The following is a 14,853-nucleotide window of genomic DNA, read 5'->3' on the forward strand; positions in this document are numbered from 1 at the left end:
GCACAGAATCCTGTGATTTTCATTTAATCCCCAAAAAAGGAGGTGTCACATAATCTGTACCGTCTTTGAATTTAAGTATCACAAATTCTGTTTATTTGGAAAGGTTCTAAAAGGAGACTAAACCTGAGCAGATTTCCAAATTATAGAGCCAGGACAATAGAAGTGCAGCATCCTAGGATGTGCAGACTTAAGTAGCTTATACACTATAGGGTGGTTTGTCTCTTGAAAAGTAATTCAGGAATAGATTACTTTTGGATGTAATAATCTGAACGTTTTTTGGAGTGGGGTGGGTGGGAAGAATATATGAAATAGACACAAAGGGTGAACATGGATCCATTTAGGTAATTAGCATTTTTCATAATTTGTTTCTGTTCTGTCAGTTAATTTCTGTGTGTTATCTCTACAAGGGAAATACTTAGTTTAGTGACTTTAAAGTGTTATTAGTATGGAGTAACTGGTATTTACATTTTAACATAAAAATCTATTACTTTAGCTTTTGATGCTTAACCAATCCCTATAGAGTTAATTGAGGGTTAGTGGCACTATATAGTCAAGAAATGTATGCCCATTTGATCTTAATTTTCCCCAGATCCTACTTAAACAAATTTAAAATATTGCTACCTTGTACACCCCAAAGTCCAGGAGCATTAAGACTTGCCAGTCATAAAACTTGAGATGTCAGATGTGAATGTCAGAACCTATTAATTTTGCTCTTTTCAGAATTATTCAGAATGTACACATGTTGGATACTGGTAATGCCTGAAAGAAGTCTTCAAGTTGTAATTTTTTGCAGAAGGCAGTCCATCACATATTGTGTAAACTATCATAACTATTTAAAATTCAGTCTGAAGCACGATTGTGCTAAAACTTTAGGTTTTATGACTGTAACCTTGACCACATGGAACCAGGACTTCTTCTGTAAGCCTGTCATTAAGAAAGTTGCATATCTTATTCCAAACAAGTATTGGTTTATCTGGCACCTTTAGAGCCTTATGCTATTGAAGTGATTCTCAGCTAAACATTATGTCTGCTGTAACTTTGACAAGTATATCCACTTTTTAATTTATCAGTGGTATGTCTTTTTTTGAAGTGTCAAATACTGTGACTATGCAAAATAAAATATCATTATAATTTAAAGTGAAGAAAACACAATGCTGTTTATAAGAAATACACATAAGACAAAGAAAAAACTGAATATAAAGGCTGGGAAAGCTCATAAAGGTGGATGCAAAGGAAAAAAGAGAAGTGTGGCCATGTGCAGAGCCAACAAACCCAATCTTAAGGACAGAAGCTTTGACGGGGTTAAGGCAGATATTTGACATAATGAATAGGTCCAAATGGGTTATAAAGCCATAAACCAGGAGTATGAACCAAAAACTTTCAGAACTATATGAAGAACTAGATAAAGATCAGTAGATGAGGAAACCAAGACCCAGAGATGTAAGGAACCAGATGGAGGTCCTGGAGCCCAGATTAGAGCAGAGCCAGGAAGCTCCTACCGGAGCTGTGCTTGACCACAACCCCATCAACCAAATATTCAGAGACGATGTCAAGACGGTTTCAGTACAGAGAAAAGCCAAAGTGAATGAAGGAACAAACAAAATAAATCATGAAAAATAAATAAAATCTAGTGGTTCCTTGAGGACCTCTAGAATATATAAAACCCTGACTAGTCTGATAAAATTTAAAAGAGAAAAAGTAAAACTGTTCAACATCATAAATCAATACCATGAATGGAAATATAACTACAGACATAGGAGAAAATAATTACCAAAAAAGGTAAATGTAACATGCCGTGATAGCAAATTCAAAAATCTAAAGGAAATAGATGATTTTCTACCAAAATATAACATCTTAAACTGCATATAAGCAAAAGCAGAGAACCTGAACTGACCAATGATTTCAAAAGATGTCTGAAAACAAAGACCTGCTTTATCTAAGCAACCATTAGTAATAAATGATTCCTATGAAACTTCTCTAGACTGTAATAAAATGGGAAGTTCCCCAAGTCATTTTGTAAGGCTAACATTGTTTTATACCAAAATCTCAAAGACAATAGAAATAGAAAAGTATAGATCAATTACCTGTAAATATAGAAGCAAACATTGTAAATAAAATATCAATAGATCAAATCCATCCATAATAACACCAATTAACATTTATTATAAGATTTCAATATTAGGTCAACACCTACTATCATGCATTAGAACAGCAAATTAAAGTAGAAAAACTATGTGAGTATATCCACAGCTGCTAATATACATCCAATAAAATTCAGCAACTTTTCTTAATAAAAACCCTAAGCAAAGAGGAATACATGGAAACTACCTAAATACAGCAATAGTCTATTTACCAAAAATGTACAGAAAATGCCCATAAACTGCTGATGCCAGGACCTTTAAAATCAGGAACAAGAGAGATACATCCACTCTTTTCAGATGATTCAACTTTTGACATTTCTGCTAATACACAATAAGCCACGAAATAAAGTTAAATAAATATTAGAAAAGACAAGACAAACCTGCTTTGAATTTGCAGATAACTTGATATATACCTAAAAGTTTTGAGGAACTTCTCTGAAAACTATTAGAATTAATAAGAGAAGTTGGTAAGGGGATTGGGTAAAACAAATAAATAAGCAGAAGAGATTTCCTTCATATCAGAAAGTCAGAAATGGGAAAGAATGATATACATTCCATTCAAACAATGGCAAAAACAATAATAAATAAACAAAATATGTTCAGGAAACCTTTATCAGTAAAACTATAAAATCCTACTAAAGAACCTAAATGCAGCACATATCACCATGAAAGTTACCATGGGAAATGCACAAAATGGAAAAAACAGATGTCTGATAACAGTTAAGATATTTTTGAAAAAAGCAAATAAGGAGTAGAAAACTTGCATTAACCAGTTGTAAGGTTTAAATAAAATGCCTATAATCAAAACAGCATGGCATTTGAACAGAAATAGATTAAAAGGCTAGTGGACCAGTGCAGAGAATCCCAAAATGTATATAAGTATATACTGGAAGAAATGGCAATGGTGACATTTTAATCCAGAAAGAAAATCAAAGTTTACTTTAAAAATTGTGCTGGAATATTTGATCATCTACCTGGAAGAGAGGAAAGTTAGATTCGCTCCCTGAAACCACATACACAAAGAAATGATAGGAAAAATAAGGCTTAAAATGTAAAAAATAAAAGAGTCAAAATAGTATAAAAGATTCTAGGAGAATATTTACATAAAATTGAGGGGAAAATGACTTTCTTATATAACCTAACTGCCATAAATGAAAAGACAGACATATTTGATTATATATTCACATATCTTTGTTATCTCAAAAGATAACAGACAAAAGACAAATAATGGATTGGGAAAAATATTGGTAACATCTATGATAAACAAAAAAGGCTTAAAATCTCTAATATACAATAAGACTCTTCAAAATTAGAAGGAAAAGGTGAGTAATCCTTGAGAAAAATAATCAATAAACTGTAACAGGCAACTCACATAAGGGGAGACACAAATAATTTATGAGGATATGCAAAGATGCTCAACATTATTAAGATAAGAAATACGGACATTAAAACAAGAAGATTCCATTTTAACCCATCAGAGTGATGAAAATTAAAATGCCCCTGGACATCCAGTGCTGGCCAGCATGTGGGGAATAGAAATCCCCATGTCGTGATGGCGAGAGTGTGAGTCACCACAGCATTTGTGGAACTGATTCCAAAGCAGTCCACTTTCAGGACTTTGATCTACATAAGAAATACCCTAGAAATCAGGCTATATCACAAGGGCAAAACCCAGAAATAATCCAAATGTCCACTACCAGGAGAAGGGCTGAGTCAACTAAGCTACATTCACTCTAGATTTGAGGCACATACCAAAAAGAATGAGATACAGCTACACTGACTGATCGAGGGGGTGTCAGTGACAGAGTGCTCAATTTAAAAAGCCAAATTGAAGATAATGTAAATAATGCAATCCTATTTTTGTTATTAAAATGGTAAACTAACTAGAACTAATTCCCATGTGTTTTTTCCCAGTTTTATTGAGCTATAATTGACATATGACATTGTGTAAGTTATGACCTGCTGATATAATACATTTATATATTGTAAAACAATTACTACTGTAACCTCAGCTAACACCTGTACCATGCCACCTAATTACTATTTTTTTGTGGTGAGAACATTTGAGATTTATTCTCTTAGAAACTTTCATGTATATAATACAGTGTTATTAGCTGTAATCACAGTGCTACACATTAGATCTCCCGGGCTTATTTATCATATGGCTGAAGCCAACACTCCAGCTATTTGCCCCACCCCTCAGGCCTTGGCAAACCATCTACTGTTTCCACAGTTTGGCTTTTTTAGTTTCCACCTATAAGTAAAAACATACCGTACTTATCTTTCTCTGTCTGACTTCTTTCACTTAGCATAATGTCCTCGAAGTCCATCCACGTTGTTACAAATGGAACCATGTCCTTCTTTCTCATGGTTGAAAAATAATCCACCTCTTCCTCATCCATCCATCCACAGACAAAGACTACTCACCATTTTTCCCGGACAACTGCTGGGCAAAGCACTTGCTTCAACAAAATACTTCCTGAGGAGATGTTTGCTGGGGTCAGGACTGTCCAGTAAAATATAGGAGCAGAAAAAGGCTCCATGCCGAATCAGGAATATGGCAATATCTTCATTCCCTACAGGACAGAAAGCAGAGTGCTCAGGGCATTTGGGACGCAGAGTGTGTCACGGCTGTCCAAAAGGCCTGACACGCATGTGAAACGAAAATGAAAAGGGCATGGAGCTGCTGAATGTCTCTGTTGCCTCCCCTGACTCCACAGGTTCCCGTCAGTGAGAGCACTTCGGTGGGGCTCTGCCCTCTGCAGGGCCTCCGAGGAGTCGCGTTTGCCGCGGCTGGTCACTGGCATTGAAATCCCCTCGCAGGAGGGAGTGGGGGGAGGAAGAAGGACGCAGATCTTTTGAAGAAGAAGCCGAGAACAGAGCTGGGAAATTCCACACAGGCCCTGGGGAGCCGAAGGCGAGCGTGAAGGGCGGGCCCGCGTCTCTACAGGACAAAGGCTGTCACGGGTGGGCTGACCGGCACCCACCTGACTTGATGGCCGCGTACAGCGGCAGGCGCACGATGACTGGGAACTCATTCTTCCTGACTGCGCAGCTCTCGGGGTCAGCCCCGTGGCGCAGGACCAAGAGCTTCACTACTGCCAGGTGCCCCTGCTGACAGGCCAAGGCCAGCATCCAGTTCAAGAGCCGCTGGGGGCTGCAGGGACCTGCTCGGATGAGAGGACAGAGAGAGGGCCGCTGAAGGCGCAGCTGCTCCTGCTCTGAGGTCCCCTCCAGCCACGGCCCTGTTTCCAGCTGAAAGTCGCTATGTCCAGTTGACAGTGTCTACGGAACAGCCCCTCTGAACTGCATATGACATTTCCCCACATCACTATAAACCCGCCTGCCCATCAAATAACACCGGCTGGGGAAAAGTAGCATTCAGAACAGCACATGCAGTGAAATTGCGATGAAAAATGTATGTGTGGACACAAGACTAGGAAGAACCACCTACCCTCAGTGCTGCAGAATTCTCTCTGGGTGGTGGGACGGTGAGATGCCCTTACTCTCTGCCTCATCCCCAGCCCTGACCGCATCCCTGGAGCAGCATCACACACAGGGACACAGGTTTTAGAGACAGGTGACTTAGGATTAAAATATTAAATAATTAAAATATTAAAATGTGTCATCTGGGGCAAATTTCTTATCCTCTCTGTGGCTCAGTTTACCCATAAGTAAAAGGGAAAAGGAACACCCTGCCTTCCAAGTTTAATGTGAGGATTACATGACATCGTGTATATCAAGTACTTGACTCAGTAAACTGTCATAACATCTGTCAAGTGCCTGATATAACTCATTGTGTTATGTCATTATGTTCTTAGAGTAATAACCCTTTCTGCTTTCCCGAATTGTCTGTAATATACATATACCACTTTCATAAGTTTAAAAATACTCTGATGAAGAAACAGATCAGCCTAAAACTTAAGAGAACTGCTCCCTAAAAGAACTGCCCACTTAATTCCTGGATGAAATAACACACTGAACAAACAGGGACAGCATGGGCTGAAATGTCACAGTATCTTCAAGTTCAAAGTAATGCAAGGTCTTTTGGATCTAGCTGCCATGGAAAAATGATCTCATCCCCCACGTGGACACTTCCCAACTGCATCACAACACTCATTTGCAGAGGTGGAGAGTTCTCCGGAACCAAAGTGCTCTGGAGCCTGGAGAGAGTACCCCTCTGTGTCATAGGAAATTGACCAGGAAATGGGGGTGAGGTAGAGAAGGCAAGAATTAAAACCCAATACACAAGGTACCTGGCATCATGTCTGGGGTGCAGCAGGTGCTAAATAAATATCCCTTCTTTGCCCTCAATTGATGACTAAAATGAACAATTCAAAGGAGGAGGTACATGAGCAGAAAACAAATTACCCCTAACTCAGTTGTGACCAGATATCCAGCTGTGAGAGGTGCGGTTGTCATGCTGCTAACACCTGCTGAGGATGGAGTGTGTCAGTCTCAGGAGGCAGGCCCTGTATCTCACAGTCATCATTTTAATATGAGGAAACCAAAGCTCAGGGACAGTTGGGAACTTGCTAAAGGTCCGACAGTTGGTAAATGGCGAAGTCAAGCCTTAAGTTCTGCTTTACCCAAAACCAAAGGGTACTATCTTAACCATGCAAACCCCTGTGTGTATTCTTTGAGGCCCAAATCCAGCTCAAAAAGCCCCATTTTGGTCTCCATCTTTCCACCTCCTCTTTCTTGTCAGCCCGCTGAGCTGCAAGACCAGGAATTACATAATGATGTCCTTTGAATGATGTTCATAATTACACAGTGATGTACCCCCCCACCATGGACCTCTCGTCCATCCTCTTCTTGGACCCGCCCTTGTCCTCCAGCTGCCTCTTATCTTACCTTACTCCTGACAAGGGCCACCCTCCCAACAGGTTGGGAATTCCCAGAGGACAGACACTGTTCTGCCCATCTCTGCACTCCCCACAGGGCTCAGCAAATGCCCTCAACTCTTTCAGTCCCACTAGCTCTGTCCCGAGCTGAATTAAAGACAGGACACCCCAGGAGCCGCTGAAAACCATGCTCAGCTCCAACATACTCAGGTCGAGCCAAGCTCCCTGCTCTGCAGAAGCAGGCAAACCAGGCTCTTCCCTTGTTTGTCCACCAGGTAAACTCCTGCTCAGTCTGCAAAGCCCAGTTGAGATGTTGACCCCTTCTGAGGACCCCAGCCTGCACACAGACAAGACCATTCCCTGATGTGTGGTCGCAAATGACTGTGTAGACATTTCAACCTCTGCATGGTTACACCACACAGTTAGTCTTTTCTGCCTCAATTTCCTCTGCTGGACCAGGAGCTACTAAAGGGCTGGGACCACCTTTTTAAAAAGCCGCTGTGTCTTTCAGATTCTGTAGTGTGTCCAGTACTTGGCAAATGATCAATAAATGTAAGCTGTCCAATGAGTGAGTCAGCTGGCATAGATTCTTTAGGGCAAGAACAGAGCTATTCTTGGGGATTCCTGAGGAGAAAGAATCAGCCTCTGGCACCTCAGGGACTCCTCTCCTCTCTGCCTTCCTATACCTTGCTTGACCCAATCTGTGTCTATGGGCCCTAACACTGCCCTGATTTCTGTTCATAAACTCATTCTTTCTCCAGGTATATGAGGGGCATGCCAGCTTGGAACCAAATCTGAGCACAAATCTACCTCAAAGGACACAGTCAGACACTCCCTTAACAGTGAAAAAAAAAGTGAAAAGTGGAAGTCATTCAGTCGTGTCTGACTCTTTGCAACCCCCTGGACTATACAGCCCATGGAATTCTCCAGGCCAGAATACTGGAGTGGGTAGCCTTTCTCTTCTCCAGGGGATCTTCCCAATGCAGGGATCAAACCCAGGTCTCCTGCATTGCAGGCAGATTCTTTACTAGCTGAGCTACAAGGGAAGCCCAAGAATACTGAAGTGGGTAGCCTATCCCTTCTCCAGCGGATCTTCCCGACTCAGGAATCAAACCAGGGTCTCCTTCATTGCAGACAGATTCTCTACCAAACGAGCTATCAGGGAAGCCCTTAACAGTACTATTGCATTATTTGTGGTGTGTGTGTGTGTGTGTGTTAGTTGCTCAGTCGTGTCCGACCTGTTGCAACCCTGTGACCTGAAGCCCGTCAGGCTCCTCTGTCCATGGGACTTTTCAGGCAAGGATCCTGGAGTGGGTTTCCATTTCATAATTTGTGGGATCCAACGTAAAACTTAAAATGGGGTCCCTTGTTTAAAAAGTATTACAAATTTCAAGAGGGTAATTGCAGAGTGTAGTGGGTGCTATATGTAATTCCCAGGTGTAATTCCCATGTAATTCCCAGGTGGTGCTAGTGGTAAAGAATATGTCTGCCAATGCAGGAGACCTTAGAGACGTGGGTTTCATCCCTGGGCTGGGAAGATCCCCTGGAGGAGGGCATGGCAACCCACTCCAGTATTTTTGCCTGGAGAATCCCACGGACAGAGGAGCCTGGCAGACTACAGTCCACAGGACTGCAAAGAGTTGGACACAACTGAAGTGACTTAGCAGGCATGCTCACAAACCAAGTGTGGGGCTCTTCTAAGTATGGGGCCCTGTGTGACTGCATTGTCACATATTCCATGAAGCTGGCCCAATTCCCTTGCAAAATCCTAACTCCCAACAGCCACTGCTAAGACAATGCCTCAGCCTATAGCTGTAGCAATAACTGTAACAGATCCAAGGCCATTGCAGGAAATCAAAGGAGACCAGGATGCCTGAGTCTACCAGACAAAAAATTACTTGTTATTAAGAAAGCAACATAGCAAGGAACATCCAGACAATGTAATATTATTCAGTGATAAAATATATGTATGTGTCTGTGTGTGTGTGTGTGTGTGTGTGTGTGTGTGTGTATGAGCTCTCAAGTCATGAAAAGACATGGAGGAAACTTGAATGCATACTGCTAAATGAAAGCAGTCTATCCAAAAAGGCTACATACCATATGAATCCAACTATATGTCATTCTGGAAAAGGCAAAACTATGAACACAGTAAAGAGATCAGTGGTTACCAGGAACTGAGAAAGAGATGAACAGGTAGAACAGGAGGACAGTGAAATTATTCTGCATGATACAATAATGGTACATATATGTCATTACACATTTGTTAATAGTCATAGAATATACAACCCTAGTGCAAACTATGAGCTTCCATTAGTAATAACATATCAATATTGGTTTGTTCATCAATTTTAACAACTGTACCATTCTCATACAAAACATCAATAATAGGGAAACTGTGAAGGGTGGTATATGAGAATTCTTGGTACTTGCTCAACAATTTTTCTTTAAATCTAAAACTGCTTTAAAGAATACCCCCAGATTTCTGGATCTGGACTGGTAAACAGTGTGAAGACATAAACAACTTGGAGTGCAGCCACCCCCCTCCAAATGTCTGTCTGGTTCCTAGGAAAAGAGGGTCCCTGAGGGACTTCCCTGGTGGTCCAGTGGTTAAGAATCCGCCTTCCAATGCAGAGGATGCTGGTTCAATCCCTGGTTGGGGAACTAAGACCCCACATGCTGTGAGGCAGCTGAGCTGGTGCGCCACAACAGGATAAAAGCCTGCGTGCAGCGACGGGGATCCTTTGTGCCATAACCAAGACTCAATGAAGCCAAACAAATAAGGAAATAAGTATTTTTTCAAAAGGAGGGTCCCTGAGTGGGGGTGAAGAACTCACACCCTGGGACTTACCGGGCAAAGTGAGTGAAGTCGCTCAGTCGTGTCTGACTCTTTGAGACCCCATGGACTATAGCCCGCCAGGCTCCTCCGTCCATGGGATTTTCCAGGCAAGAGTACTGGAGTGGGTAGCCATTTCCTTCTCCAGGGGATCTTCCCACCCCAGGGGTTGAAGCCAAGTCTCCTGCATTGCAGGCGGATTCTTTACCATCTGAGCCCCCAGGGAAGCAGACTCTTTACCTGGCAAAGACTCGAGTAGCTCCTGAACGACGTCAGCGTGCCCAAACTGTGCTGCCACCACGGCGGGGTTGTCATCGGTGGGCTCCGTTGGTAGCTCCACCAGCCTCTCAGTGAGAAGATACCGGACGGTCTCCAGGTCACCATAGGCTGCAGAGATGCTCAGGAGCTGGCCCTGGTCAAAACAGAACAGGGACAAGATGTCAGCAAGAAGAGTGCTGCTGGGAACTGCCAAGAGAATCGACTCAAAAGGTTCACCAAGCCCATGGGCAAGTCTGGGACTATGCAGCCCAGGATGGCAGGACCAGTCACGTGTGATTGTTAAGTCTTGAAACATGGCTCATGCAAAATGAGATGTGCTGAAAACGTAAAATCATATGTGATTTCAGTCGCTCAGTCATGTCTGACTCTTTGCGACCCTAAGCAGCATGCCGGGCTTCCCTGTCCATCACCAACTCCCGGAGCTTGCTCAAACTCATGTCCATCAAGTCGGTGATGCCATGCAACCATCTCTTCCTCTGTTGTCCCCTTCTCCTCCTGCCTTCAGTCTTTCCCAGCATCAGATTCTTTTCCAGGTGATTTCAAAGACCTACTACAAAAACAGTAAATTATCTTGTCAATATTTTCTGGGGCTCTAAAATCACAGTGGATAGTGACTGCAGGAAAGAAAATTAAAACACAGTTGTCCTTCAGAAGGAAAGCTATGACAAACCTAGACAGTGTATTAAAAAGCAGAGACATATTTTGCTGACAAAGGTCCATATAGTCAAAGCTATGGTTTTTCCAGTTGTCATGTATGGATGTGACTGTTGGACCATAAAGAAGGCTGAGTGCTGAAGAATTGATGCTTTTAACTTGTGGAGCTGGAGAAGACTCTTGAGAGTTCCTTGGATGGCAAAGAGATAAAACCAGTCAATCCTAAAGGAAATCAGTCCTGAGTAATCACTGGAAGGACTGATGATGTAGTTGAAGCTCCAATACTTTGGCCACCTGATGCAAAGAGCCAACTCATTGCAAAAGATTCTGATGCCAGAAAGATTGAAGGCAAAAGGAGAAGGAGGCAGCAGAGGATGAGATGGTTAGATAACTTAGACAGTATCACCAACCCAAGAGATATGAGTTTGAGCAAACTCTGAGAGATAGTGAAGGACATGGAAGCCTGGTGTGCTGCCGTCCATGGGGTTGCAAAGAGTCAGACACGACTTAGTGACTGAAAAGCAACAATCATGTCAATAATTTTTATATTGATTATATGTTGAAATGATAATATTTAATATATTCTAGTTAAATAAAACAGACTATTAAAGTTTACCTGTTTTGTGAAGTTTGACTAATATCTGTGCTTTAGTTAATAATATTGTATCACAGGTTAATTTCCTGTTTTCTTACATGATATTTCTTTATATTTTCAGAATTGTATTAGAATACTATTAATAGTTATATAATCACAATAGCAAGAGATGTTCATCAGTTTTCACAATTAATAGTCAGACAAAAAATAAAAGATAATTATAATTGCAAGCCATAATGGAAACATGATTAACCTAACAGTATAAAATAATTACCATTTGAGGCATTAAGCAGAGTGATGTGGTACGTGGAAATACATATACGCACATGTTTTCATCCACCCAGCCAGTCCATGTCTTTTGGTTGGTGCATTTAATCTATTTGCATTTAAGTTAAGTTTGATATGTATGATCCTATTACCATTTTCTTAATTGTTTTTGGTTTATTCTTTGTAGGTATTTCTTTATTTTGTTTCCTGCCTAGAGAAGTTCCTTTAGCATTTATTGTAAAGCTGGTTAGGTGGTACTGAATTCTCTTAACTTTTGCTTGTCTGTACAACCTGATTTTGACGTCAAATCTGAATGAGGTGTTGCTGGATAGAGTATTCCTGGTTGTAGGTTTTTCCGTTTCATCACTTTAAATGTATTGTGCCATTCATTTCTGGCTTGCAGAGTTTCTGTTGAAAAATTAGCTGATAACCTGATGAGAATTCCCTTGTATATTATTTGTCATTTTTCCCTTGTTGCTTTTAATATTTTATCTTTGTCTTTAATTTTTGTCAGTTTGATTATTATGTGTCTCAGTGTGTTCCTCCTTGGGTTTATCCTGCCTGGAACTCTGTGCTTCCTGGACTTGGTTGACTATTTCTTTTCCCATGTTAGGGAAGTTTTCAGCTCTTACCTCTTCAAATACTTTCTTGGGTCCTTTCTCTTTCTCTTCTCCTTTGGGACCCCTATAAAGCGAATGTTGGTACCTTTAATGTTTTCCCAGAACATTCTTAGGCTGTCTTCATTTTTTTCATTCTTTTTTCTATATTTTGTTTTACAGCAGTAATTTCCACCATTCTCTCTTCCAGGTCACTTATCCATTTTACCTGTGATTCTGCTGTTGATTCCTTCTAGTGTATTGTTCATCTCTGTTTGTTTGTTCTTTAGTTCTTCTAGGTCTTTGTTAAACATTTCTTGCATCTTCTCCATTCTTTTTCCAAGATCCTAAATCAACTGGATCAAATTGCCAACATCTGTTGGATCATTGAAAAAGCAAGAGAATTCCAGAAAAACATCTACTTCTGCATTATTGGCTACACCAAAGCCTTTGACTGTGTAGATCATAACAAACTGTGGAAAATTCTTAAAAACATGGGAATACGAGACCACCTGACTGCCCTCCTGAGAAATCTGTATGCAGGTCAGGAAGCAACAGTTAGAACTGGACATGGAACAACAGACTGGTACCAAATAGGAAAAGGAGTATGTCAAGCAAGGTTCTATATTGTCACTCTGCTTATTTAACTTATATGCAGAGTATATCATGTGAAACGCTGGGCTGGATGAAGCACAAGCTGGAATCAAGATTGCCAGGAGAAATATCAATAAACTCAGATACACAGATGACACCACCCTTATGGCAGAAAGTGAAGAAGAACTAAAGAGCCTCTTGATGAAAATGAAAGAGGAGAGTGAAAAAGTTGGCTTAAAACTCAACATTCAGAAAACTAAGATCATGGCATCAGGTCCCTTTACTTCATGGCAAATAGATGGGGAAACAAAGGAAATAGTGACAGACTTTATTTGGGGGGACTCCAAAATCACTGCAGATGGTGATTGCAGCTATGAAATTAAAAGATGCTTGCTCCTTGAAAGAAAATCTATGACCAACTTAGATAGCATATTAAAAAGCAGAGACATTACTTTGCCAACAAAGGTCCTTTTAGTCAAGGCTACGGTTTTTCCAGTAGTCATGTATGGATGTGAGAGTTGGACTATAAAAAAAGCTGAGCACTGAAGAATTGATGCTTTTGAACTGTGGTGTTGGAGAAGACCTTGAGAGTCCCTTAGACTGCAAGGAGATCCAACCAGTCCATCCTAAAGGAAATCAGTCCTGAATATTCATTGGAAGGACTGATGCTGAGGCTGAAACGCCAATATTTTGGCCACCTGATGTGAAGAGCTGACTCATTGGAAAAGACCCTGATGCTGGGAAAGATTGAAGGCAGGAGGAGCAGGAGATGACAGAGGATGAGATGGTTGGATGGCATCACCAACTCGATGGACATGAGTTTGAGCAAGCTCCAGGAGTTGGTGATGGACAGGGATGCCTGGCATGCTGAAGTCCATGGGGTCGAAAAGAGTCAGACACGACTGAGCGACTGAACTGAAATCATCTGCGCTATTATTATTCTGAATTCTTTTTCTGGAATGTTGCCTATCTCCACTTCATTTAGTTGTTTTTCTGGGGTTTTAGCTTGTTCTTTCATCTGGGAGATAATCCTGTTGGGAGGGGCATGTATGGGAAAAAACTGGGTCTTGTCCTGGTGGGCAGGGTCATGCTCAGTAACACTGTAATCTGCTGATGGGTGGGGCTCCCTCCCTATTAGCTGTTTGGCCTGAGGTGACTCAGCCCTGGAGTCTACAGGCTCTATGGCAGGGTTAATAACCACTTCCAAGAGGGCTCGCTTGCCAAGGGGCACCTCCCAGAACTGCTGCTGCCAATGCATCTGTCCCCGCGGCAAGCCACTGCCAACCCACACCTCCACAGGAGACCCTCCACTGTTCATTAGGTGTTTTCGAGATTCCACATTGTATTTAGTTGCATTGAGCTGTTTCAGCTGTATGCAACAAGTTCTGAAAAATTCTCCTTTCATTTTTAATCTGTTATAAATATTTTCTAATTTTCTTTGTTATGGTTTCTTAGATACACCCATCATCTAAAAGTGGACATTTATTTTCCAAATACATGGAGTTTTTAAAGTATTCTTGATGTTAATTTCTTATTTTGATATTAGTTTCTCATTTAAATTCTTTCTTCTCTGTAATCACCTTCTGTGTTTTCTGTCTTTTAACCTTGAAGTTTTCAACGGCTAAGTCTCTTGGTAACTGTCACATTACACTTGAAAATATGTGGGTTATTTTCAAATATCTTTTGATATTGGTTTCTAACATAAGTGTGCAGTGGTAAGAGAACAGACTCTGTATGATTTCAATACCTTTGACCATGAAAGTTTTTCCTTTTTTTTACGTCCCTGGATTACATTTGTGTGTCTCCTGGTTTATGGTCTATGGCAACTTGATTAGAACTTGTACCCTGTGTTGTGTGAAAACTGTATAAATCTTACTAATGTTGAATTGATTCACAGTGCTTTTCAGGTCTACTATATTCTTCTACTTTTATGTCCAGTTATTCTATTAACTTTTGAGGGTTTGATTTTGAAATTCCAACTAAAAATCTTAATTTAGCTACTTAAAAAATTGTAATACATAGTAGAACTACATGTAACTTGGTTCTGCAT

The 14,853-nt window shown here is 40.9% G+C and overlaps 1 protein-coding gene across 5 annotated transcripts in view; it reads right to left on the reverse strand.

Annotated features, from left to right (window-relative positions):
* Nucleotides 1-14,853, reverse strand: part of LRRK1 (leucine rich repeat kinase 1) — a 150,174-nt gene that overhangs the window by 72,937 nt on the left and 62,384 nt on the right. For 4 of the 5 annotated variants that reach the window (XM_043489447.1, XM_043489444.1, XM_043489446.1 and 1 more), the window contains 4 exons: nt 10,059-10,230; nt 5,596-5,679; nt 5,129-5,308; nt 4,569-4,717 (listed from right to left, as the gene is read on the reverse strand). In XM_043489447.1, coding sequence (XP_043345382.1) covers nt 4,569-4,717; nt 5,129-5,308; nt 5,596-5,679; nt 10,059-10,230 — 585 coding nt within the window. The remainder of the gene's footprint in view (nt 1-4,568; nt 4,718-5,128; nt 5,309-5,595; nt 5,680-10,058; nt 10,231-14,853) is intronic. The other variant, XM_043489449.1, reaches the window with a different exon arrangement.

Source organism: Cervus canadensis, chromosome 17 (assembly GCF_019320065.1).
Source record: "Cervus canadensis isolate Bull #8, Minnesota chromosome 17, ASM1932006v1, whole genome shotgun sequence".
Classification (NCBI taxonomy): Eukaryota; Metazoa; Chordata; class Mammalia; order Artiodactyla; family Cervidae; genus Cervus; species Cervus canadensis.